This window comes from Hesperophylax consimilis, chromosome 10, assembly GCF_061612785.1.
Source record: "Hesperophylax consimilis isolate HC1 chromosome 10, BYU_Hcon_1.0, whole genome shotgun sequence".
Lineage (NCBI taxonomy): Eukaryota > Metazoa > Arthropoda > Insecta > Trichoptera > Limnephilidae > Hesperophylax > Hesperophylax consimilis.
Genome location: NC_142845.1, coordinates 35265705 through 35291484, shown reverse-complemented (window position 1 = coordinate 35291484; position 25780 = coordinate 35265705). Strand labels below are relative to the sequence as shown.

General features: G+C 33.8%; 1 protein-coding gene across 2 annotated transcripts in view; it reads right to left on the bottom strand.

The window, feature by feature from the left end:
• LOC149420696 (beta-glucuronidase-like) overlaps positions 1-16190 on the bottom strand; it is a 52764-nt gene extending 36574 nt beyond the window's left edge. The window contains exons 1-2 of one of the 2 annotated variants that reach the window (XM_089636886.1): positions 16097-16190; positions 15848-15968 (exon numbers count right to left, since the gene is read on the bottom strand). In XM_089636886.1, the coding sequence (XP_089493012.1) occupies positions 15848-15850 (3 nt within the window). In that variant the 5' untranslated portion in view covers positions 15851-15968; positions 16097-16190. Of the gene's footprint in view, positions 1-15847 lie in introns of both variants that reach the window. The other variant, XM_089636885.1, reaches the window with a different exon arrangement.
• Between the last annotated feature and the right edge of the window lie 9590 nt (positions 16191-25780).

Here is a 25780-nt window from a genome sequence, read left to right as displayed (position 1 = left end):
TTATATATGGAATCTAATACGACAGTTGGGTTTATTCTCTTTTTCACATCTATTTTTACAAGTTTTCATAGTACAAGTGAACATTTTGCCGTGTTATTTCGTAAAATGAACCGATGATGCCTCGACCATAGTTCGCACAAGAATGATGACGTCACGTTTTCAAATTTCACTTGAGGCCATATGCGAGCCCAGCCGGCTCAATGGAACCGGTATGGGTAGTGGGGATAATACGCTTTTAATCACTTAGGGCAGGTCTACTAATATTCATATGTCTATGATACCAATAATCATAAAAAACTTTATAGAAACCAATATGAAAATATTTGCTTTACACGACCATAAATTTCAACTTGAAAAGATAAAATATTTTAGCATTGTACTAAATCGTCTAAAAATGGCAACACCTTGAATATAACCATAGATCACATGTCAACAAATCATCAAAAATATACGCGAAATAGTGCACATTCAAAATAGGTAACAAACGCACGCTATGGTATTTTTTATCATTATTTTAAATATAGAACGAAATAAACACTAGTAAACGTTAAATAAAGGGAGGCTAGCAGTTAGCAGTCCACAATAGTATGCTGATACTAACCCTGAGCCTTGATGTATGGCAGTGGAGCACGAAACTGCCAGACGAAGTATGAAAGAAACTGAATGCTCTAGAAATGAGATCCTTGACCGTGACCGGGTATCTCATCAAAATGACAATTCAGCACACATATAAAAGTGATATAAAGTCATGAAAAGTGATGAAACAAAAACTAGGTTAAATAGGTTACATAGGCAACTATTAAATCTAGGTATTGTTGCATCACTTTTAATGACTATATCACTTTTTTAAAGGTGTGTTGTATTTTCATCAACCCCCTGGGCCCCAGGGCGTACATAAGGGGGTGAAGGAGGGGGGGAGGGAGTTTAGGTGTTTCAACTTCCATCAGTGTCAGTACTGCGTAGGAAAAAAGAGAATAGTGCTTGCAGATTACATTCGCGGAAAATAAAATAATTTTATTTGCACCATCGCTTCAATGTGATGTAAAAGATAAGTTGTGGTAATTAGAGGTCCCCCCCTTAGAGTCGAACCTCCCCCCCCCCTCCTAGGGTCGAACCCCTAAACCCCTATGAATGCCAAAGCTACGCCACTGCCTGGGGAATCTGTGTCGTAAAACCATATAATAATATGACCATCATTATCATGTTACAAATCGTAGAGAAAGACCGGGAAAGCAGGACCTCGTTCTTGTTCCTTTGACCTTTCTGGTTGAACTGTTTGGTTGCTAACTAACCGTTGTCGTTTGAACATTGACATTTTCAGGAATGTATATTTCAGGTATATAAGACGTGAAAAATGGATTCAAAATTAAAAATAACAACCATTAATATTTTTATATCCCAATTACGAGCCAGGACGCAGATTTAAAAACTAATTTGGACATTGGGAGTTCATTCGTTTTGGCAATTATTTAGGAAGACACGAAAATATTATGTCAAAGCAGATCGAGACATTTACAAAAGATAATTTTGTAAATATTTTTTAGTCAATCAGGAGGCCAAGCACGGACGATAGATAAAGTGCCATATCAATACGATCTTGACGAAATCCGTCGTCTATGGTCAGTTAGCGATATTTTCGAGCACGCTCAGAATATGATTCCGATAGTCGGTTGACAAAAGCCACTACTTTTAGCGCGGCCTTCAAGTTGTCGGATAAGCTGTCAATATGCTCGACTTTCTGGATAATTTCGTTGGTTATGCAAAATAACTGGTTTATTAATGAATGGGGTAAACTAACTAAGCTCTTAGAACTGAAAGAAATCGTATACACGATCCATAGTTTTAATTAATTCGCCTAAGACGCGATCAATTGATTCCGTTCCAGCCTCGAGAAAGAAAAGTTGTTAATTATGTATTTTATGAATTATGACTAATGCTCTCATGAACTAATGAACTCCCTTTTTAGTGTAAAAAAATAGATGCGAACTGCCAATGCATATTAAAGTTAATTTTTCAATTCGACACTGTCAATTTATTAGTATTTTTGACTTTTCCATAGCCATCTGACGTTTAGGAATGTTCTTAGAGAGACGCGCCAGTGTTGCCAGTGAATATAGATTCTGATATATTGCGTTATTAACATCGGTAACCGGATAAATCATCACAATGATAATTCATCACATATTTAAAAAGTTATATAAAGTCGTGGAAAGTGATGAAACAAAAACTTTATTAACTGGGTTATATAGGTTAGGATAGGTTAAAAAAAAAAAATTTCATCGTTTCTAATAACTTTATATCACTTTTTAAAAGTGTGTTGAATTGTCACTGTGTTGAGTTATCATGGAACCATTAACATCAGTCTGGATATCAATAATCGCAACCTTGCTCGGGAAACCGGTATAAAATCATCGGTAGCTACACCTATCGATTCGATATTGTAAAGTTATCGATTTCATTGTATTACGGTAGACCTACTGAAGTGTTGTGTTTTCTGGAACATTTGCATTTACGGCGTGCGGTCTACGGAGAAATTTAAACAATTGAGTGCGGCTTGGGAGACATTAAAATAATTGCGTGCGGTCTACGGAGATATTTAAACGATAATTGCGTGTGGCCTACCGGGACATTTGAAGGAACTAGGTTATTCAAACCTGACCTAGATGTCATGATTATCCAAGCAAATAAATTGCCAGCCTAAAAATGCCCGTAACAGGGAAAAACCGTTACGATAAGTTTACAGTCAAAAGCAAATAATTGGAATTCAAAATGAAATCCAAAAAGAATTAAAAGTTACGGAAATAGAAATACTAAAATGGGATATAATTCATATCATTGTGATACTAGTTGACGTGGGATTATGAATTGTTTGGAGTAAAGTTTTGGGGTTGTTAATTCAAGTGTACCAGAAAATTTGGGGGCATTTTTGATTTTCATATGGAAATAACATTATTGAATTGTAATAAGTATTTTTTTTCACTTGAAAGTGCCATGCCTTTCTCGGGCCTCCTCCACTTCTCCTGCCATTCACTTCCACATCATACATTCTCCTTACGCCCCTTTCTTCGTTTTACTACACGTAAGTATTTGATTCATTTGATGGTCCCATGTCTTCCTTGGGCATTCCCGACTTCTTCAATCATTACTTCCATGTCATATATTCTCACTACACCTCTTTCTTCGTTTATTACTTACGCCTCATTTTACAACAAATAATTATTTGATTCATATCTTCCTCGGGTGTCCCCAAATTTTTCTACCGTTCACTATTGTTACTACAAACTTGAATTTAATTCGATTCCGTATCTGATTCCAACGCAGAGTAATGCGTTGAGTATCTTCTCGGGCGTCCCCGACTACTTATACAGTTCAAACCATTCACTAAACACTCCTGGCACTAATACAAATAATCTTAAATAATAATACCATTATACCTAGCTCTCTTATTCAAAATTTAGGCGTATTAGATCTATCAAATAATTTATATATAAAAATGCGAAAATCCATCATATTAAATACATGTAGGATTAGGAAAGATTTTTTAAATATTTATATTGAGGGATCAGTAGGATTTATAGGTCCAGTTAGGAGTACTACCGAGCCGAACCCTCTGATATGAAAATATCTGGAGTCGGTGAATTATTTTCCCATTTGATCTCTGGTGAGTTGACGTGTTGTTCTTGTATTGTTTTGTATTTATTATGCTTATATACTTGCACTTATGCACTTGCATAATATGGATCGACTAGATGATCATTTGTAGAATTGAAAGAAGTTGATTTGTAGAATTGAAATTGAGAAGTGTGTGGAAGGGTTTAGTTTTTCCTGTGGGGAATAGCACTCTTTTTAGGGTGAATTGCCTAATACAAAAAAAAAGAAGACAAAATAAAATAATAATAAATATACAGAAACAAATAGAAGAGAAAAAAGTAAAAATTAAATGAATAATGCTTCAATATTTGCATTGTACAGCCACAACTTTAATTCTTTTTGGTATTGCGCTAGTTTAGTTGTTACTTGAATTTTTGAATTTAAATAAGTTAATAGCAATCACGTTATTATTAAAAAAATAAGATTACATTAATGTGGGGAAATCAGACTTCAAAATACCCCACAGAATAAGAAATTTATTGTCACAATTATTTTATCAGTAAATCGGTTTAACCGGTAATAAATCATTTTAAATTGGGAGGCGGTAAAATAGAATCATTTCAATAGTCGTCTTTAACGTGTTTATAACCACAGTTTGAAAATGGCCTTAAAAGCCGAAACAGCTGTAACAATAATAAAACCCAAAATATTTGCAGAACTTACTAATAATATAAATAAATTAAATTTATATTAAATTCAAGAAGCAATAATTTAAAGTAATCAAATAGTTTATAATTTTATAAACTATTCCCATGTAAAAGCCCCTAAAAAGGGTGTCAAAATAGATAAAGGTGGTCACTGAATGGATCTAACTGATTCTATAAATACAGAATCAACGTTGGTCGAAACTGAATATTTTACAAAAATACATTACGTAAGTTATTTAAGAGACGTCAAATTTTCTTGCATACCTAAATTTTATTACGAAATCAGACATTGTTCAATGGGCCACTTGCATACCATTTTTATTTTTTTTCGGTTTATGTAAAAATTTAAGACAAGGCAAGTATATATGAAAACATGGCAATTCTTTAAAATTTCAACCAGTGAAATCGAACCTTTTTTTATAAACCGGAAAGACGGGACATAATGGGAGCGAAAATACTTTTAAAAATTATTTTTAAAAAAACCAGCCGGTACGGAACAAGGTGCCAATTCGTTAGAATATCCCCAGATTGAGGAGAATTTATGAAAAGAGAATAGCTTGAAAATTAACTTTGATATTTTATGAATTCTTCAAATTCTGTGAAATAAATTTCAACAACTGCCCTTTAAATTAATATATTTGCATGTTAAAAATTCATCATTTTCAGTAACTATGAAAAAGTCAAACAAAATTGTGGGACATGACAAAAACGCGATGTATTTATAAACTTTGGCGAAAATGCCTATTTAATATTTAGCTTCAATCAAACCTCCAACATGAATAGGTAGGCAACATTGACTAATGAGGCAAGTATAAAAAGGCAACAATAATATTTTAAAGATGTAATGATTGCTCACCAGAACTTGAGATAATAATAAATTGAGTAATAACTTGATAACAATGAACAAAAAAGACCATTTTTTTAAATAAAATTAAACGCTGATGGATTTACTTCTGACCTGTGGTTTGTCAAAACAACATGATGAATTTCTCCGCTGAAAACGAAAACCTAATTTTCTAATGGCCGTCGACACGCCAGTTCGCCATATTGGTTTAGTGTGCCTTGTGTGCATGCCTAAACAAGCTGAGAACGTTAATTCTTATCGAATTTTCACTATTTAACGCTTAATTAAATGCGAAATACGCCTATTTAGATATGAAAACAATAGCAGCACGCGAATTGAGGCCTCGAATGAGAGTGAACATACACTGTATTTATCATCTTGTAAACAAATAATGTTGTTCTAGCAGATAAAAACCTGCTGTCGCGGAAATTTTTTTAGCTAGGTAATAAATAGGTCGGAAATGGGTTAGGAAATTTTTATAAAAAACATTTACATTTTGATGTTATCTGAAGTTAGGAAATGTTAAATTATTTTATTTTCAAGAAATTTGGTAAATGATAAAAAATTGCCAGGAAAATGTGTTAGGAAATTCTGTAAAAATTTTTGTTCATTTCCTTTTTGAAATTTACTCAACTTCTTTTTGTTCTCTGGTTCTTTTTGAAAATAAAAGAGGGTGCTACTTTCGTTTACAACAATCCTAATCGGTATAGTAACTAGAATGACAATACGAACTAGTAGTTCCAAGTTCACAATCGTCAAATTCACTTCCACTTTAAAAACCCTAATGGGGAATTTTTTAAAACCATTTTTATCGTTTAACAAAGGGGATCATTTCCAGTGACGTTAGGAGCACGTTATAATAATAACAAGGAGAAAAATGAGTATTTCTAATTTATTAAGAATCTCATCAAATTATTGGTAATCCGGTGAAATACGGGATTGCAGGAATTACGAATGAATTAGCAGGTTTCCTGAAAAACGTTTGTAAATGTCTTATCATGATGTCGGAACACATCCGAATATTTTAGCGATTCGTCAGGATGATCACGGAATATTAGGAATTTCATAAACCCGTGTTCCGACATCATGATAATATAATCGTAATTAACTAAAAGTTTATCAGGAAACTTGTAAATTCATTTGTAAGTCCTGCAATCCCGTTTTTAACCGGATTACTAATAATTTGAAGAGATTCTTAGTAAAATAAAAAAAAAAATAAAAAATAAATTCGCGTATTTGTTTAAATTATAAACAAATTTTTTAGATGATATAATTCCGCATTCTTTCCTCATTCCGGTTAAAATAATCAGTTGAAAATGCATGCAAGATTTCTAGTGGAAAACCGATAAAACAAACATGCACAAGACTGCAATCCGCGATTATGAAATAGGCCCCACGTATTTTCGTCGTTCTAAAATACCTGTAGAACAGACTCAGCATGCTCACATTGCGTCAGTGCATTAGAGATGACAATCTGTCTGTTAACAATGCATTGTCAATCAGACAGCCTTACTGTGCACAGAATCGAGTAGGTTTATCAGGTAATGTGGGGTTCCAGCCCAGAGGTTGGGCGTACTTGGGGTTTGTATAGGATTGGCAGCTGGCTACTATCGAATAATCTGCTAGCACTTACAAGACACTTAATTGTTTACTTCGAGTGAACAATTCCAATTCATAATGTTGACCCTCGAGAAAGTTAAGAGACGTTTGACAATCAAACAATGCAATTTGAAAATGCCATCAGATGTCTAATAATGTATTTCAAAGAGGTGAAAGCTATGTTCGTTCGGAATACTAAATCTGGATTTTATGTCGTAGATCGCGGCACGAACAGTTTAAATATAAATGAGGCAATTAAATGGCAGACAACTTCATTCATTCCTTGTTGGAATGATAGCTATAGATGAACAGGTATAGGCAATATGTAATTTTTTTATTGAATTATTATTATTTATGCAGTATTTTTTTTAAAATAGTATTATTTGGTAATGTGAGCCCCACTGATTGCTTCAATGCTTACCAGAACTGAGGCCCCCGTTTTATAATTTCTTATGACAACATATATAATGTTAATAAAATGGACTGTATTGAAATCTTGTGTAATTAAACAAATGTAAATGAAATTTAAATTTTTACTGGTACAATTTTTTTCTTAGTAAGATTATACCCATCAATGTAATATATCATGGAAGAAGAAGATAATGCTAAAAACATCTAAACGAAACACGAAACAGAACAAGACACAGAAAATAAAAGGTAACGGTAATCGGTATATATTTTTTTAATTCTTTCGAGTGATTTGTTTTTGTTATATGTATAGCCTTTTTTGTTATTTAATCCATATCTTAATTTATTGAGATTTTTTTGTTTCCTTCATTTTTGCTGTAATGTTCTCCTTTCGTCAACTAAGTATCCCTCTCTTCTGGAAAAATACTAGTACTGGCTACGCTAGTCTCACCCGATCCACGCGTTTAGCTATTTCTAGCCACGCGCTTATCGCGGTACGTCAACACTTCAATATTATCGAATTAATCTGTCAGGTTGTGTAATTTTTTTGTTTCGACGTGTGTTCATTCATTGAAGGATTTATTTTATGGTTGTTGTAACTTTGGTTCTTTAAGATAAAGACGAGTTACATTATGTAAGGTTTTTAAGTAAGAAAATGACCGATTCACTTGAATTTAACTACCTTTTCCCTATCTTGTTTGTTCACCAATAAGTGTCTGGTTACTACAGTCGATGAAGTGCTAATACGATGGGACAATTACATACAGGTACATGTAATTCACTACTAAATAAATTCAATACAAGATGCACCAATTCTAAGTTACTAATTTAACTACGGTTTGTTAATTTTGTTACTTAAGTTATTTCTACGAGTAGGTATTTTAGGAATGGCTAGAGGAAAAGCATGTTTAGCTAATTATTATTATCTATTATAAGTTAGATTCGGCTTCGGTTTTCCCCGCCTTCACATCTGATGTCACAATACTCTCCGGTAGTTCCTGGCTTCTGCTTATACAGCTTCTCGTCCCAGTAGAGATAATGACATATTATGTATATTATATATCCAATACAGAATATACACCAATTTTTCGTCCGCAATCATAATAGTCATAGCAATATTTAATTTGAGTGAAGGCATCTCCCCGACATAACGAATGATTCAGCTGCGGAAGGTGATACTTCACTTGTGATGTTATGACCGTAGAAAATGGTGTCTCGGCTACCAGCAGGAAAAATCAGGGATATATAAATCATCAGGTCGTGAATCTGAAATCATCCGATCTTCGTCACCTCTAACGCTTTCGTTCAGAGTCCATTTCAAACCTGATGCTGGATGATCTCTGCTCCTATAGTTTGGGTAAATATTTCCTTTATGTAACAGGAAGGCTATCGAAAAAACTCTCGTCACGGTTCCTTTGTTCTGCCAACGAGAAAATATGCCACAAACGTCAGCAAAGGATTGCATAGCCATTAGCCGCTTTGTTCCTACGTCTTCCATGCTGACTCGAGTAGGAAAGCACATAGGCAACCTTCGTTTCCTTCGATTCTAACTTCCTAAAGTGATCAGAACATGAGTCCACTCCAGGGAGACCATCTTAGACTGGTCCTCCAACACCTTCTATAGAAACCAATGCTTTAACGTGATAAATCAACCAGCATTGAGGGCGCCGCCCTACTGAAACGGAGGCTAGTTCGGCACCCAGGCTTCCGATTCTGCTAACACTAAAAGTTCCAATTAGTAAAGCTGGTCAGCCGATATTGTTTCCATCGCTTCAGTCGCTTCAGTAAGATGGGATAACCCTCGGAAAAGTCGTGTACTTCATTCCAAGCCAAAAGCATGTGAACGACAACCTCGATTGAAAAAATAGGGAAGCCAGACGGATGCATTCCCCTGGCGATAATCTCCAATCCGCTGTCCTGATCCGCTCAATATTGTGTTATCCCGATATAAAGATGAATAAAATTTATATATTGACAGGGAACACCGTGTAATGAATAGATGGCACCGTAAACATCACAAAATTCGCAAATTGAAGTCGTAAATTAGTAGTACCCACTTATAGGTAGATATCATTAATAATTGAAATAATGGTGTACTTGCGGTACATGGATCGGTGATAATGGAAATTAGAATAAGTGTGGTAAGGTATTTATAAACACCAAATATAAGGAAGTTGGGGGCTATGAATGGTCAAAGTGAATGCGATAATATACTATGTAAGTACCAGATGTTAAAGGTATGTAATTAACGGTACCTAAGACTTGTTCCATCCCTATGACACCGCGTATATGTACCTGAATGTTGTTACGACATCACTATGCCGGGTACCCAAACCGTTTGTTTATATTATTCTAGACATCGCGTATACACATAGGGTTTTGTTTTATATGTTTCATATTATAACGTCGTATGTCCGTATAGCGGCACTTACATAAATCCGTAAATCGCATATCTAAATTAGTTTTATTCTATAGTCTTAGGTACAACTAACGCCTATTGTTCAATATTCTAAAGCGGGTACTAAAATAGATACTTCAGTTTGCATCTAACGGACGATTCAACACACCATTTGAATTGATTTGAAGAATTTAAAGGTAACGTAATAAAGGTATAAGGGATTATTAGATGGTAACATGGCATGTATGTACTCGGGTTATGTCATCCAAACTGTATATTTTCATGCAACACGTCAATTATGAAGTAATAATTATATTGTAAGGGTCTTGTCCCGACAAAACAAATGCACCCCTAATTTATGATGTAGACAAGTACCCGGTTTGCTTCAGCACAATATATTGTACCTTTTAATTTATGACTCCTTATTGTGAATTACTTTAGGTTGTAAAGTGACTGGAGTCAACCATTACATATTTTAATATTTTTTTGGTTCAAGATTTTAATATAATTACCCCTCAGGAGTATTGATTATATTTTGCTTAATTTAAAGTTTTTTTTCTTTATCCCCTAGATAAGTGATTTTATTCAATTTAAATACCCTTATTTTAAAATTCAATTTAAATTTTGTTCACCCTATATTGAGACGCTTTTCCAAAATCCACACAAACAATGGTTTACAACGATACAACGATATCAGAGTGGAAGATACTACCAGTATCGCCCTGGTGTAAGACCACCATTCAGAATTGAAACGTTGCTCCAAATGGCTTTAGCCGTGTTTAGTGACTAGATCTGAATAGCCAGGTACTTCCCCACCTTCCTCTTTCCCTTCCCCACTTACCTTCAGCCTCACAACATCCCCCAATTGGGGATGCCATAGTCTCACTGGCTCCAGACGGGAGCAGTTGGGACTCTTGTGAGGTATTCACTATAAAAAAAAAAAAAAAAAAAAACGTTGACCACCTGTATTAACCCTTTGCGACCGGGTTCCAACGTTGACCTATCGTTTCCGCGTTCTGACCTTGACTACTCGTTAACCTCCCGCGTCTTCCAACGTTTACCAACCTTCACTCACCTTGATCCTCGCCTTGGGAAGCTGTCCAGGAAAATCCCCTCTCCGATATCCCCAGGCCACTCCCACGCAATATAATTTATCCCTCCGGATCCTGAAGAGTCCGTCTGTTCGCACTATCTCCACCCAAACTTAAACCTGTCGAATTATTTTTCACTATCCCAAAACCAATAAATTCTGGAACTTTCGAACACTGTCAGTTTTTGGGTTTCACTATACTGTAACCTGAACTCTCAAGTCGAGTAGCGTACACGCATAAACATTTTAGCCCATTTTTCAGAGTACCGACACGGCCCGTAAATTGCATAAGTTTAGCGCTATATTTTAATTTTTTTTGCGTGCAATTATTTCAATTGATCAACTTCCAACTTCATCCTGATAAAATGTGATTTATCTCGCTTGTCATAATTATAATTCGTCCAAATACTTAGCAAAATTACGTGACTATATTTCGCAGCGCATTCTCTGCGTATTGGATCATTCAGTAACATCAACTAAGCTGGGTTTATTAGTTTCTCATTGGCTTTGTTGGGGTTTTTTTTTCTGTCCGCCCGACTCGCACAAAATTTATTCAACCCCACTGGAACTACATCTGAGAATTGCCAACCTGTCACGGAGGTCTCAAAAGATCCTTGGGCGTGTTCCTAGTTTTTTGGCTCGCATCGTAAATTTAAGCAATTGTTTAAAATAATCTAACTTCGACATATGGACAAGACAAACTGGGCAAATTTTTGTGAGAATCCCGCTAAGGGCTGTTTCTCACGACAATAACTCAAACTCGCGGGCGGTCTTGTCTCTGATTGGTGGCAATCATCCTTTGGCGTAGATCCAAAAAAAATTATCACGCCACTGACCTTTTAATACCTAGTATCTCCACTAGATGCCACCTCTGTTTACGTTTTGATTTGAGAGACCAGAATTCATTAATTCCTTTAATAAATTAAAAAAATTTCCAGGGCGAGTCCATAATATTGCGTCGAGTGTAATATTGTTGAATGTTTCTATTGCCTGGTATTTGTGGTGTCTTTGTCCAAAGCTTGCGCTTATCGACGGAGTTTTTTTTAAAACGCTCGTCTAACTGACCTATTAATGTTAGTTTGCGTTTGTTGAAATGTTGTTTTTTGGTTAAAATGCACTTTAGTGGTGTTTTATATATAAGCAGAAAGGAGAAGATCTCTAATAATGCTCTCGTAGAGGTCTAGAAAAGTGATTTCCTGGGCAATATTGCCCACCAGTGTGCGATTTAGGTAGAAGCCTTCAGTAAAATCTTTATTTTTAATAAATCTTTACTAAGAAACGATTAACGTTAGAAAAACCTAAAAAAATATGCGTTTTGTACAATGTAACCAGTAGCAGTACCGTTAAACATTTTCACTTGATAACAGGGAGAAAAATGAGTATATAGCTAATTTAGTATTAAATATCTTACAATAGAAACACATAAATTTGTTTTTGACCACTATTGTTTTATTTTCACTCTACCGGTTTCGGAAAAACCCTTCCTTCGTCAGGAGAATATTAAAAACTGTTTTTCCTGACGAAAGAAAGGTTCTTCCGAAACCGGTAGAGTGAACATAAAACAATAGTGGTCAAAAACAAATTTATGTGTTTTTATTGTAAATTATGATGAGCCACAAAGTGAATGCTTTTTACAATTACGTATCAAATATCTCTTCAAATTATTTGTAATCCGGTTAAAAACGGATTGCCTTATCCTGCAGAAGCGCCCTTGAGGTGATTTTGCACAAAAACGGCGCAATACAAATCATCCAAATATTATTATTATTATTTCACTTAATACAGTGAAAATAATGAGTATTACTAATTTATTAAAAATCTTCAAATTCATTTTTTTTTTTAAGTATGTTCTAAAAAGATGATTTATGGATTCTTGAAAAAAATAATTCTTATAAATTTATCACAATGTATAAAAAATACTTTTGCGCGTAACTCGACCATTTCTAGACTTAGCTTGCTAAGCGATTTTTATTCCTATTACATATATTCGTGGTGAATAAGAGACAAACTAAAATTCACATATTTTTCACTTTTTTATTGCTCCAGCAGCTTTTGGGTTAAAATGAGGTTGAGGGGCGATTTCAGAATGATTTTTGGCTACAGACATATTTTGTGCACTTATTATAAACAATGTAGACAATTCATAGCTTTTTGTACGTTAGATTCAATTTATTTCTTTGGAATGTGACTTTCGAGCGTTAATATCTGTAAGGTTGTGGTTTGGTGCAATTGTGATAGTGGTTTGATATTTTTTATATGACTTGCCGAACGATAAGAATAAACTGCATTTAATGGTTTCTTCTTGGTCCGTGGTAAAAGTTTTTTTTCGCCTGCGGCGCTTTATTTGTAAGCTATGTAATTGACAATTTGAATGGATTCCGTTTTACCACCTTATCAAATTATAAAATTGACATTAAAAATATTGAAAGAATTCTGCGAAAATATTTTTGATTTATTGATTTTAATTTAACAAAACTTTTTTTATTAAATAGCTTAAAAATACTTACTTGAGGATCGGCGTATGATAAGCGACAAATTATTATTTTTCAAAATTATAAATTCAGTGCTCGACTGTTGCGAGTCTGGTCAATTTAAGAGTGCCCACTCGACGCACTAGGTACAGGGACCTATTTCAATGTCACCTTTCAAAAACAAATTATGTTGAAAATTCGCTGACTCGCCTTAGCAAATGAATATACCAACGATATCGACATTTTTAATGTGACATTTTTTACGTCAAGATGTCATTTCTGATGCTTTTATGGTTTATAATATTTTATTTTTATTTTATCCAATTGTAAGCCACTATAACGTGAGAAATTTTTTTTTGCAATCATTGTTTATAACCCTTTTATACAAAATTGTAAACATTTCAATGTACCCGAAGTAAAATTCGCATGGGCGTATAAAATAAAAGATTAAAAAAATACAAAGCTGCAAGTGAACAATGGGTCCAAAAAGGTTGGGAACCGATTGTATAAAACGAACTTCTTATTAGTTATTCGTCATTTCGTTTAAGAAATTGAGTTTTCGTTTGCGTAATGTGCAGTGTTATCGTAAATAATAACACAGTTTACACACTGTTTGTTAAATGTATCACAAACAAAACAAGTAATAAATTACAATAACAATATACATATATTATCTCATTAGTCGAACAGTCCGCCCATAATTTATTTGATGCTACATGGTAGGCAATTAAAAAGGCGATAAAAATATCGATTACAAAACACATTACACACGTATACAAATAATAACAAGGAGGGAAGGAAATTAAAAACAAAACATAAATATCTAACATATAAATTATTCGGTAAATATTCCGGATAGTTGACCACGCTATCGCTATTTTTAATTAAAAATAAAAATTAAAACATTCCCAACTGCAGTCAGTTTCCTTTTATAGTAATTAAGGTGAATCAAAAGGTTTTATTTAATAAAAGCGGAATTTTTTTTTTCTTTTTAGGTTAGGTAATTTTTTTATTATCCATTATAATCTATTTTCGTAAATACCACTCTCTTTGAAAATTTCTCTGTGACTACAAACGAGGGTGACATTTTCAAAATTGGAATTGCTGAGAAAATTAAAATCCAGAAAAGCGATAAAAGAGGTAGGTACCTACCTATAATATTAATTTATTGTACTAGACATTTGTTATTTTTCTATACTAGCTGACGTGTACCCAATGTTTTGAAATTGTGAATTTTAGTGAACGTGAAAACTGGGCGTATTCTTAAGGTAGAAATAATATTATTCTAAAGAATTAAATAAGTTTATTTTTTTAAGTATTTGTTACACTTGATTGTACCACATTTTCCTCGGGCGTACTCGACCTCTTCTGCCATTCCCTTCCACGTGATATATTCACATCTTTCTTCATTAATCTTTATCACATACCACAGATAAGTTTTTTTTTTCAATGAAAGACAAACATTCTCGGGTTACGAATAACCTGAAAATGTTTGAAAATCTCCTACTACCACCACGGTAAGTGGAAAATGTTGCGTGTGTTGTGATGGAGGACTTAGCCAGCCGAGAATTTGAACACACCACGCCTGGGTGGTACCCAAACGCGATGTCAACTAAGTCACCGACCGGTGATTTATTTGATCGTGCCATGTCTTCCTCGGGCGTCCCCGACTTTTTTACCATCCACTTCACGTAGAATCATGAAATCCACATGGTATTATTAAAAAAAATATACCGACTGTAATTCGACTACCTATCTCATTCCTATCAATTAGTTCATCATTTAAAAAAATAATAATATATTACAAGTCAAAATATTTCACCAACAAATGTAGATATAATATGTCGTGACGCCATCTAGTGGGAAATTTAGCACTAACAAAGCCTTTCCTACAAAAATAAAGTTGGTTTTTTACAGATGAAAAAAATATAATAATCAGTAATTGTTGATTGAAGTGCTAGTAGATATTGAATTATTTGGCGGGTTTGAAATAAGCCGACGTGGCTCAGTGGTCCAGAGCACCTGACCGGACATCAGAAGGTGCGGGTTCAAATCCCGTCGGCGGAATTTATTTTTACTCGAGAGATATTTTCAATTTGTATTAATATTTCAAACGACTAATTATTGCTTATAATAATGTATTAAATATCTACTTTTATTCTACTCAGTATCTCATTCCAGTGCACTCTCTAAACACTCCTGGCACTAATAAGAACAAACTTACAATATTCAGTAAAATAGTTCAGTACTTTCATTTGTTAAATATGAATTTAAAATGTTATTATATTTTGATTATGTAGAAACAAAATGTTTCAGTTATCATCTTGGTAAGTAAAGTTATATCCCGTATTTTTTCTAATTATAATAAACTGTAAAACTACATCTTTTTTCACAAGTAACAAATAATTTTTCAAGAAGTAAATTTATGACGGGTTGTTTCACAAATTTTGAACAACTCCAACTGAATAAACCGACACTTTTATTTTAGTACACCAAGATAACCACAATTTCATCAACTTACAAAGTTGACTTTTAAGTTCTGTGAAGGTTCTATACAAGTTCTGCCATTATATCATTATTAGCTTCACAAAATTGAATTAATAACAAAACTTGAATAAAACCTTCAAAGAACTTGCAAAATAACTTGAAAAAAAAAGAATTGTTCATATTCATGAAACCACCCGCCCTTATAATATAAATTATTATAATATTTATTGTATATAATTCAAAATTACTCACCATTGTATTGAACTATCGCCAGTAAATTAAAAAGTGTCAAATTCTATAATTTTCCGAATTATATGAATTAGCAAACATTAATAAATGTCAATGACACGTTATCCGCCACTGGTTACACACACTGTAAATATTATCAAAAATATTCCGAGAATTCCCTCACGTCAAAATAATATAAATATATTTATAAGATTGTGTTGTATAAGTGAATATTTTGCTAGAATAATATTATCACAACGTAACAAATCTTACTTGCGAGTTTAGTTCATTGTTTGTTTTACAGTTTCCGTCTTTTGTATATAAAAAAACGCTCCGCAGTAAACACCTTCCGCTGGGAGCGTTTCCCAACAGACTGAGTCGGGTCATTGGGTGGCGAGAGATTTGACAGCTAAATACAGGGGATTTTACTGACACCAGTCCAACGTAACCTTTTTTATATTTCTTTATTGAATAATTAATAAATTTATAAATGCATGGTTCTTTATTTGTTCCGTACGCATTCCTATACCAATAATTATGGTTCGTTATTATTAGCGCCAGGAGAGTTTAGTGTGTGTTTTGAATAGTAGAATAAGTCGGGAACGTTCGAGAAAGAATTAGTCGGGAACGTTCGAGAAAGACTTAACGCATTGAGATACGGAGTTAAATTAAAGTTGAAATACTGTAGTTTTTAAAAGTAACAATGTAGATTTCATGATACTACGTGAAGAGAATGGTAGAAAAAGTCGGGACGCCCGTAGAAAAAATCAAATACTTGTATTTTTTTAATGATAAACTAATGTTTTTAAGATCTCCAAAATTACCTCAAAGTGATTCAAGTTGGAAAATAATACTTTTTTCCAGTTTTATTCGTCTTATTATATGCTAACGCTTTGGTTCATCGTTGATATCATAAAATAAATAATAACACAAGTGTTTTGCGTGCGTGTTTCGTGATTCAAATATTTGTCTAATCGATGCTTAAATTTTCAATACAAAACTGTGTTTACGAAATTAAAATAGGATGAAGATCTACGAGGTCAGGCGAGTACAAGTCAGACGGAGCGCTAAGCTGTTGAGGTAATGGAATTGGTAATAAGTCAAGTTATGCTCTATTCCGAGCTTAGGCGTTGTGTAATATTTACACCGCGATAAAGTAAGAGGGCAGCTGCCTTGTGTTTGTTAATTTTGTCACAAGTCATTGTTAATAATTTTAATTACCAATGGCGACGGATTTTATTCATCAATATTTGTTCTACCTCGAGTGTACAAAACCTTCCTTCTGAAGTCAGACCGGATTTTTATACCGATAGTAATAATACAGCTAAATTTCTAATTAATTCGAAATACAAATACGACATACTGAGTCATTCGGGAACCTGTAAATTAAACTGTATTAATTGTTCAGCCTTTTATATCGGGAAGACAACGCGTAATGTAATGACATTAAGGTGAAGGAACACTTGCGCTGCCTAAATAATAACAACGCGTAATGTCAATATTAGGGTAAAGGAACATTTGCGCTGCCTAAATAATAACAACGCGTAATGTCAATATTAGGGTAAAGGAACATTTGCGCTGCCTAAATAATAACAACGCGTAATGTCAATATTAGGGTAAAAGAACACTTGCGCTGCCTCAATAATAAGAACGCGTAATGTCAATATTAGGGTAAAGGAACATTTGCGCTGCCTAAATAATAACAACGCGTAATGTCAATATTAGGGTAAAGGAACATTTGCGCTGCCTAAATAATAACAACGCGTAATCAGCGGCGTAGCTACCTAGGGGCTACGTGGGGCAGTGCCCCGGGGCCCTCAAGCTCAGGGGGCCCTCGAATCTTTACCAGAAATCTCGATCGAACTGAACTTTTGGAAATTTCTCCCATTTTCAAAATAAATATGACAGGTTGCAACTTGCAACCCCACTTTAATCATGACAACTCAGTTGAGAGAAATTCAAAAGTTATGCCTAGGGAATTCCCCTAAATTCTTTCTGTAGGTTGGCAGTGTTTTCAATTTGACGGATAGTGATATGCGCATCATTCCCCAACGACACTTGTAGCGTATTAAAATATGGATAAAAAGAAGAAACCCAGTGGTGCATTTAAACGCAAACAACGCCAAGAAAGAGAAGATAGTAAACAAAAATTGCCCAAATTCGACAAGTTTTTTAGTCAGCCTTCTGCAAGTACATCTGGCCAAAATATTTCTATTGATAGTGACTCAAATAATGTGGTAACTGCAGTGTTGGTTGAGAAGCCTACTTAAGAAGATTCGACAATTATTGCAGTTGGAGATACCTCCGCCGCCGATCATGTGAACGTGGATGATGTTTGCATGACACAAATAAGAGCGGAGGGTTTGGAGGAACCACAGACCTCAAATCTTCTTATGACTTGGGAAACTTCACGAACAAAATATTAAGTGATAATGAAAAACGTCAAATTCTTGATATGGGGCCTTTACAGCCTTCAGGACCTTTTCCAACAGACATCAACCAAAACAATAGGTGTTTTTCAAAATCGTACTACTTTTCGTGTTCTAAATATGGGCCAGTTAATCGTTTTTGGTTGTGTTATTCCAAAATACTAGACGCTGCCTATTGTCAACCCTGCTGGTTATTTGCTTCACAAAGGAATAATGTTTGGTGTATGGGAATTCGAGATTGGAAGCATTTATCAGAAAGAATTAAACAACACAGTTGTTCGAGTGGCCATTCGGAAGCATGTGCTGTGTACGAATTTTGGAATAAAAACGATACTAATGCTATCGACAAGGAACTTGAAAATGAAATTCGCAAAGAAGCATCATTTGTTCTTCAAAGGTTATGCGATATCATACTTACCCTAGCAAAGAGTTCTTTGGCTTTGAGAGGACATCAAGAAGACTTAAGTCAGGAAGGATACCATCTGTCTGTCTATCTGTATGCCCAAAGGTAATAATAATTATTTCTAAGTTTTTTTATCGTTTTATTTTGTTTATTAACTGTTTAACTTGACTTGCCTTTTTTGAAATTGTGTTTTTTATGTTTTTAGGATCTACACTATATCTGAGTGCAACAATTCAAAATGAAATGATTGAGAGCTTGGGGACCAAACTCGAAACCCATCTACTAGAACAAATTAGAGCGTCACCGTTTTTTGCCATCATAATGGATACGACTAAATAGAGGGTCAATACGATATCTGCAATAAAACTTCGTTATTTTGATATTATCAAAGCATTATCAGAAATAGTTCTAAAGAGTCCTAATAAAGATGAGCGTATTGAAGCAGAGAGTATTAAAACAAAAATGCTAAATTTCGAGTTCGTGTTGCTTTGCGAATTTATGCACAGTGTATTGAACGACATCAATTATGCATCCAAAACTTTACAAAAATGCGACATCAATTTGGGCGAGGCGAGTAAAGTTTTAGCAGAGACCAAAGCAAAGTTGCAAATTTATAGAAATGATTTCGAATTATTCAAGTGCAAAGCCAGTGAAACTGCAAGAAAATATGGTATTGATACACATTTTCAATAAAAAAGGCAAAGAAAAGTTTAAAAACATTTTGATGAATTAGCTGCTGATCACCGATTTCCAAACCGAGAAAAAATATTTAAAATTGAGATTTTCAATAATGTACTAGACACAGAAATATCTCAATTAGATACACGATTTATTGGTATGAGTGCAGTCTGTCATATATTCGATTTTCTAACACCAACATTTTTGTTACATGAAGCAACTTTATTACAAAAGTGTGACGAATTCCAAATAAAATATTCAGATATAATAGGCCATAGTTTTTCACTTCAATTTATTAATATTTACCATCTAGTTTTACCTCAACTAACTCAAGCATGGACTGTTCACCAATTATGTAAGGAAATAATGAGCAAATATGGAGTGCTAGAATGCGACCTAACGGAAGTATTTACAGCAATGTTATTATTCTTTACAATTCCTGTCACTTCTGCAGCAACTGAAAGGTCATTTAGCAAATTAAAAATAATAAAAAATAATTTAAGAAATAAGATGGGCCAAGCTCGACTCCCGGCATTTATCGCTAGTAGCAATTGAAAACAAAACCGCATCAAGCCTGGATTTAAACGAAGTCATTGATACTTTTGCGAAAACTAAAGCTAGGAAAAAATTGTAAATATAATTGTTATTTAGTCAGTTGGTAGGCCCGACCTTTATATAATAAACCCTTGAATCTTCTCTATTTCGTTTTATTAGCCAAACCTACACCAAGTATTAATTGTAATTTATATTGTTACTGTTTAATATTTTTACTACCTGCCCTGCAGTCTGCAATGCACAAAAAAGAGCTTAAGTAGCTTAGCATTTGTAAAGTGTTAAAGTGTATTATTTCATATTTTTATTTGATAAAACCTAATCAGTTTACATAGCAGTGGGGCCCCATTTTTTTTAATTTGCCCCAGGGCCCTTGGTTACCTAGCTACGCCACTGCGCGTAATGTCAATATTAGGGTAAAAGAACACTTGCGCTGCCTCAATAATAAGAACGCGTAATGTCAATATTAGGGTAAAGGAACACTTGCGCTGCCTCAATAATAAGAACGCGTAATGTCAATATTAGGGTAAAGGAACACTTGCGCTGCCTCAATAATAAGAACGCGTAATGTCAATATTAGGGTAAAGGAACACATGCGCTGCCTAAATAATAACGCCTTTTATTGGATCACATTTTCTGCCATAGCACCGGTGCTAATACCTTCATAAAAATGGGCATGGTAACAGATTAATTCATTTGTAAGCTTTGGAAATCAAAACTTATATACTTAATAATCAATTATATGTATCTAGTAGCCCAATACTAGGTCTGTTTCCAATAAACACTTACAAATTCCCACTTTTGTTCGTCGCTTTCGATATTTTATTATAACCCATTTATCTACATAATTTTCTGTCGGTTTCTCCCATTCCATTGTACTAATTTAAATGTATTATTTTTTCTCGGTATGTTTGTAATAAAAAAATTAAAAATTTGTCAGTGGGTTGAATATCCCAAGGAGGTGATTTCTCATGAAAACGGCGCTATATAAATTAGCCAAATATTATTATTATTATAAAAAAAAATTTCTATGTACATATTTTTTCTCACTTCTCTTGATTCTGCGTAAAATACATAATGTAATATCTACAATACTATAATGTACACTTCTCTTCCAACCACAAGCTAATGCTTCTCTGGAAGAGTAGTATTAAATTTGTCATTGTAAATTGTAAAACTTTTTACCTAAATATACTTTTTCCTTTAATAAATAAATAATATGGTTTCTATAATAAAAAATAAAAAATAATATATTTTTGTTACATACGTAGGAAGATGAATATTTATTTATGGGCACATTTATTTATTTCACACATGGTGTGCTATTTTATTTTTAATAAGGTATCGTGGACCGACAGTTCGTTCCCCCTGTGTCTGGTGACCGGATCTCTAGATCAGAGGTAGCGGGACAGTAATCAGTTCCCGCACTTATTTGCCATGTGCTCCCATCTCCCATCTGATCTGAGATGAATGGACCACATAACCAGATACCGGATCAATTGGCACAACCAGACAAAATGTAATTACATACTTGTAGACAAGTTGTAGACTCGATAGTTAGGAGTTAGAAGGATAATATATCGGTAATGTATTTCAAAATAAACGTATCTGCATTTCTGATTTTTTGAGAAGGCGGTGTTGAGGAATTTTCTCATAATTATGAAAAACACGTATACATATAGGTAGCTCAATAAACTCTGATTCTGAATATATATTTGTATGTAAATTTAATAGATTATAGAGATTTAAACGCCCTGTGATTGGGCGGTGGGTTGTAACAGAACTTACACGGCTACCTCACGGGTCAATGCGGACAATTTTGTGCAAAATTGCGCTGCATAGACTCGCAAAAGGAACACCACTGCGGAATATAAATGATTTCTAAACAATTCATGTTTTTAGGAAATCTTGCTAAATACGTACTTAAATTGGTATTGTTAATTTCATACCGACCCGAGAGGATTGACCTTACTGTCAACCGAGGTACGAATGACGTCACGCGTACCCCGCCAAATGTCGATTGTTTTGAAGGGCTTTGAAACATGCAAACTTTACAAATTATTTTAACTATGAAATCGACATTTGTAAAAAAATGCATCTATTCAAGTAGAAAGGTGAACATTAATTATTTTTATTTTGATTTATTTTTAAATTGACCGAAATCCCTTATTTTCAAAAATCAAATGACTGCAATACAACAACAGTTTTTTTTCTGGAATTAGTAAAAAATACGTTTTACATAAAAAATATTTGAAATATTCAATTATTTTTTTTATCCATCTAAAGTAGAGAACGAGTAAAAAAAGTTTATAAGTAAATTGATCACATACAAAATGATAATTAACCAATAACAAGTGAATGATTGTAATCAAATAATAGTGTCTGCGAGTTATGTTAAAATAAAAAAAGATTTGATATAATTTACATATAATCTTTTATTTGTTGAGATAATGTACAGTACACTGCATACCGAACAATGCATTTTAATACATTAATCATTTTTAAATTTACAATCTAATGGTAATTTATGATCGAATCTTATTTAGTCTATGTCGAATACGATCAAATGCGCTTACGGCCAAATGATAATTACGATCTTTTTTTATATATAAACGTACGATCTTTTTACTTACGTAAACAAATGGTTCATGTTTGAAATAATTAGTCGACCTTCCAGTTACCTTATATGCTATGTACACATACGCCAGCCGAACTGCCGATCTGAAGGAATTCAGATGCCGCTGATTTATTGTATGTTTGTTTTTTATGAATTTTGGTGTACTTATTTTTTTATCACTGGTCGATCTTTTTAATGTTGGTTCAGAAAGTGTTTTTTTGATATACCAATAATTGCGTAGAGCCCGTGGAATCATGTAATCTCCAATTGTGATTATGTTGTGAGGCTGGAGGGAGAGGGGACGATAGTGAGATGGGTATTGGGGAAGAGGAAGATAATAGTGGAAGATACTATTATCGACCTGGTGTAAGACTAGCATTCAAAATTGAAACGTTGTTTGAGATGACTTTAGCCGAGTTTGTTGATCATATCTTAATAGCCGGGTCCTCCCCCCCGTCTCCTCCACTACCTTCAGCCTCAAAAAATACCCCAGTTGGGGATGCCATGGACTGACTGACTCCAGACGATGGGGAACAGTTGGGACTGCGGTGTTCACATAAAAGGGGGATACTGAGAGTATCTACCACTCTGGAACGAGTCAAACATAATATACATCAGTCATGCACGTGTTAGGCATTCGATGTTCTGTCAATTAAATTATTTATGCAAATAATATGACATGCAATGTTGCTCGCTATTTTGTAGTTATTTAGGCCGAATTATCAGTCACCTATGGCATTAAATTGTAACCACCTTTGTATTATAGAATTAATGATATTTTTATACTATAGCTAACACGTAAGCCGGACGTAAATTAATTTCATTTCTGTTATTAGACGGCTAAATGAAATAAAAATATTTTCCCGACAATCGTTATTTTATATCATTATCCGAGTATAGATAAAGAATGGCGTACGTAGGTAGTATCCACCAATCTGTAGTAGCGATGAGTCGTGACTCATGACACTCATGACTGTATTTTTGTACGGCTCAAAGAGTCGACTCAATCGAACGACGAGAGCCGTGAGCTCAGAGCTTATGACCAATGAGAACCCCCGGTACGGCTCCCCCGCTGCGGCTCCTTTGGTACGGTTCCCCGATATGGCTCCCAGCTCCCAGCGTAAGCATATGAAGACTCGACCTCGAGAAAAATAAGACATATATCCAAGTCCAGATATCGGGCGTTTTTTTATGTCTCTTGACTAAAAACTTTCTCCACTTTCGGACGATATAGCTTTTTATTTTTCACCAACCCTCACCCTTGCCCTCGTGCGGAATATTTTCATATAATGTTTGCATTTATTTTCCTGCTTCAAACCAGAGGCTGCGGGTTCGAATCCCGTACGTGTTTAAATAAATTGATTTTATTTTATTAGCAAACCTAATTAAGGATGGGTTGTTTCAGAGAATTTGAACAATTCATCAAATTTCAAATGCGATTTTCAAGTTCTGTTATATCATTATTGGTCAGTAGTTTCACGAAACTGAAATAATAACAGAACTTGAATAGAACCTTCACTAAACTTGAAAATCAACTTTGAAATTTGATGAATTATTCAAATTCGGTGAAACAACTGATGAAAAATGATTTTTGGTATGGGTAGCGCAGCTATAGGTATTTAAATTTGTTGGCGATTAATAGCTAAAATCTTCAATTCAAATAAATCAATCAAGAGGAAATATTTTTTTTAATTATTTGTTCCTAGTACCTACTCATGATAATAAACATAGGGAGGATAGAAATAGATAATATACTGACACCAAAACAGACTGTAACCAAAACCACTCAACTGAACAAAACATAGGGAGATCAGCAATAGATATATATATATATATATATATTTTTTTAAATTTATTTAAAATATAATTATTATGTTCTTATTACTAAGTATTTTTTGGTTTTTGTTATTGTTACAGCTGTTTCGGTTTTCAAGGCCATTTTCAAACTGTGGTTATAACCACGTTTAGACGACTTATTTCTTTGATTCTATTTCACCGCCTCCCAATTTAAAATGATTTATTACCGGTAAAACCGATTTACTGATAAAATAATTGTGACTGTAGATTTCATATTCTGTGGGGGTATTTTGAAGTCAGTTTTCCCCACATTAATGTTATCTTAATTGTTTAATAATGATGTGGCTGCTATTAATTAAATTAAATTTGTTATATTGTTGTTTTTTAATAAATAATAATTAATGTTATATTAGGGTCATTGCTTCTTTTATTGATTTCGAAATGTTCAAGTAAATTTTTTTATGTGACACGTCACAAGAGTGTCCCAGCCTGTGCAGTGTACAGACAGGGGAACTATGTCACCACCCGGTTGGGCGGCGTTGTGAGGCGGAAAATTTATTCTAAGGCCCTTTCTTTCTATATGTAAGAGAAACAGCTGTAACAATAACTTTATATTATTCATACTACTAAACTTTAACCATGTGTAAATGAAATCCTCAACACGGGAGATACCAGTGAGGATATCATTATATCTATTTGTTCCAAAAAAGTAATAAAACACATTATTATTATGTCACATGTTTAATCAAAAAATTTATCAAAATGTGTTTGCATTACAACGAAAATCGTTTGTATCGAGGCAAATCCAGAAAACATTATTTAATTGATGTTTTATTAGTAAGGCCCGTGTAATTTAGTACGGTTATTTAAAAAATCAAGCGATTTAAATGATAATTAAACGATACAAACGGTATAAACAAGTATTACTGTTGTGTTTGACTGGCCATAATTTGCATAATATAAATATGTTCTATGAAATTATGATATTCTTACGCTCTTTTCGGTCGACAAATAATATACAACCCAATGCAAATTATATTTTGGCGGCAGCATTCCTGGCGACAAAAAAATGATCATCTCAAACACTGAACAGCGAACCGCTTTCCCAGCATCGAATAAATAATCCACACTAGAAATGCCAAAGATTTGTTTTTTTCTTTATTGATTTTATTTTAGCCATTTGGACATCGAAGTTTACAAATGCCTAATTTAATATTACTTACATTATTACATTTGCCCTAATGTTGTATTCCTTTGTGTAGTAAATAATTTTGTGTATTGGCTTTGTCCTTTTTTGGTGGCCAAATTTCATTGCACGTTCTTGAGTTATGTCTGTGTTTGTCCTTGTTTTATAAAATTTTGTTTGAAAAGGATTTTGGTAACAGGTTATTAATTATTTTATACATAAATATCATCAGTATCTGTTTTATTGTTCTCTAATTTAGTTACTTTAAACTTTTAGTTACTTTTGAAAATATTAA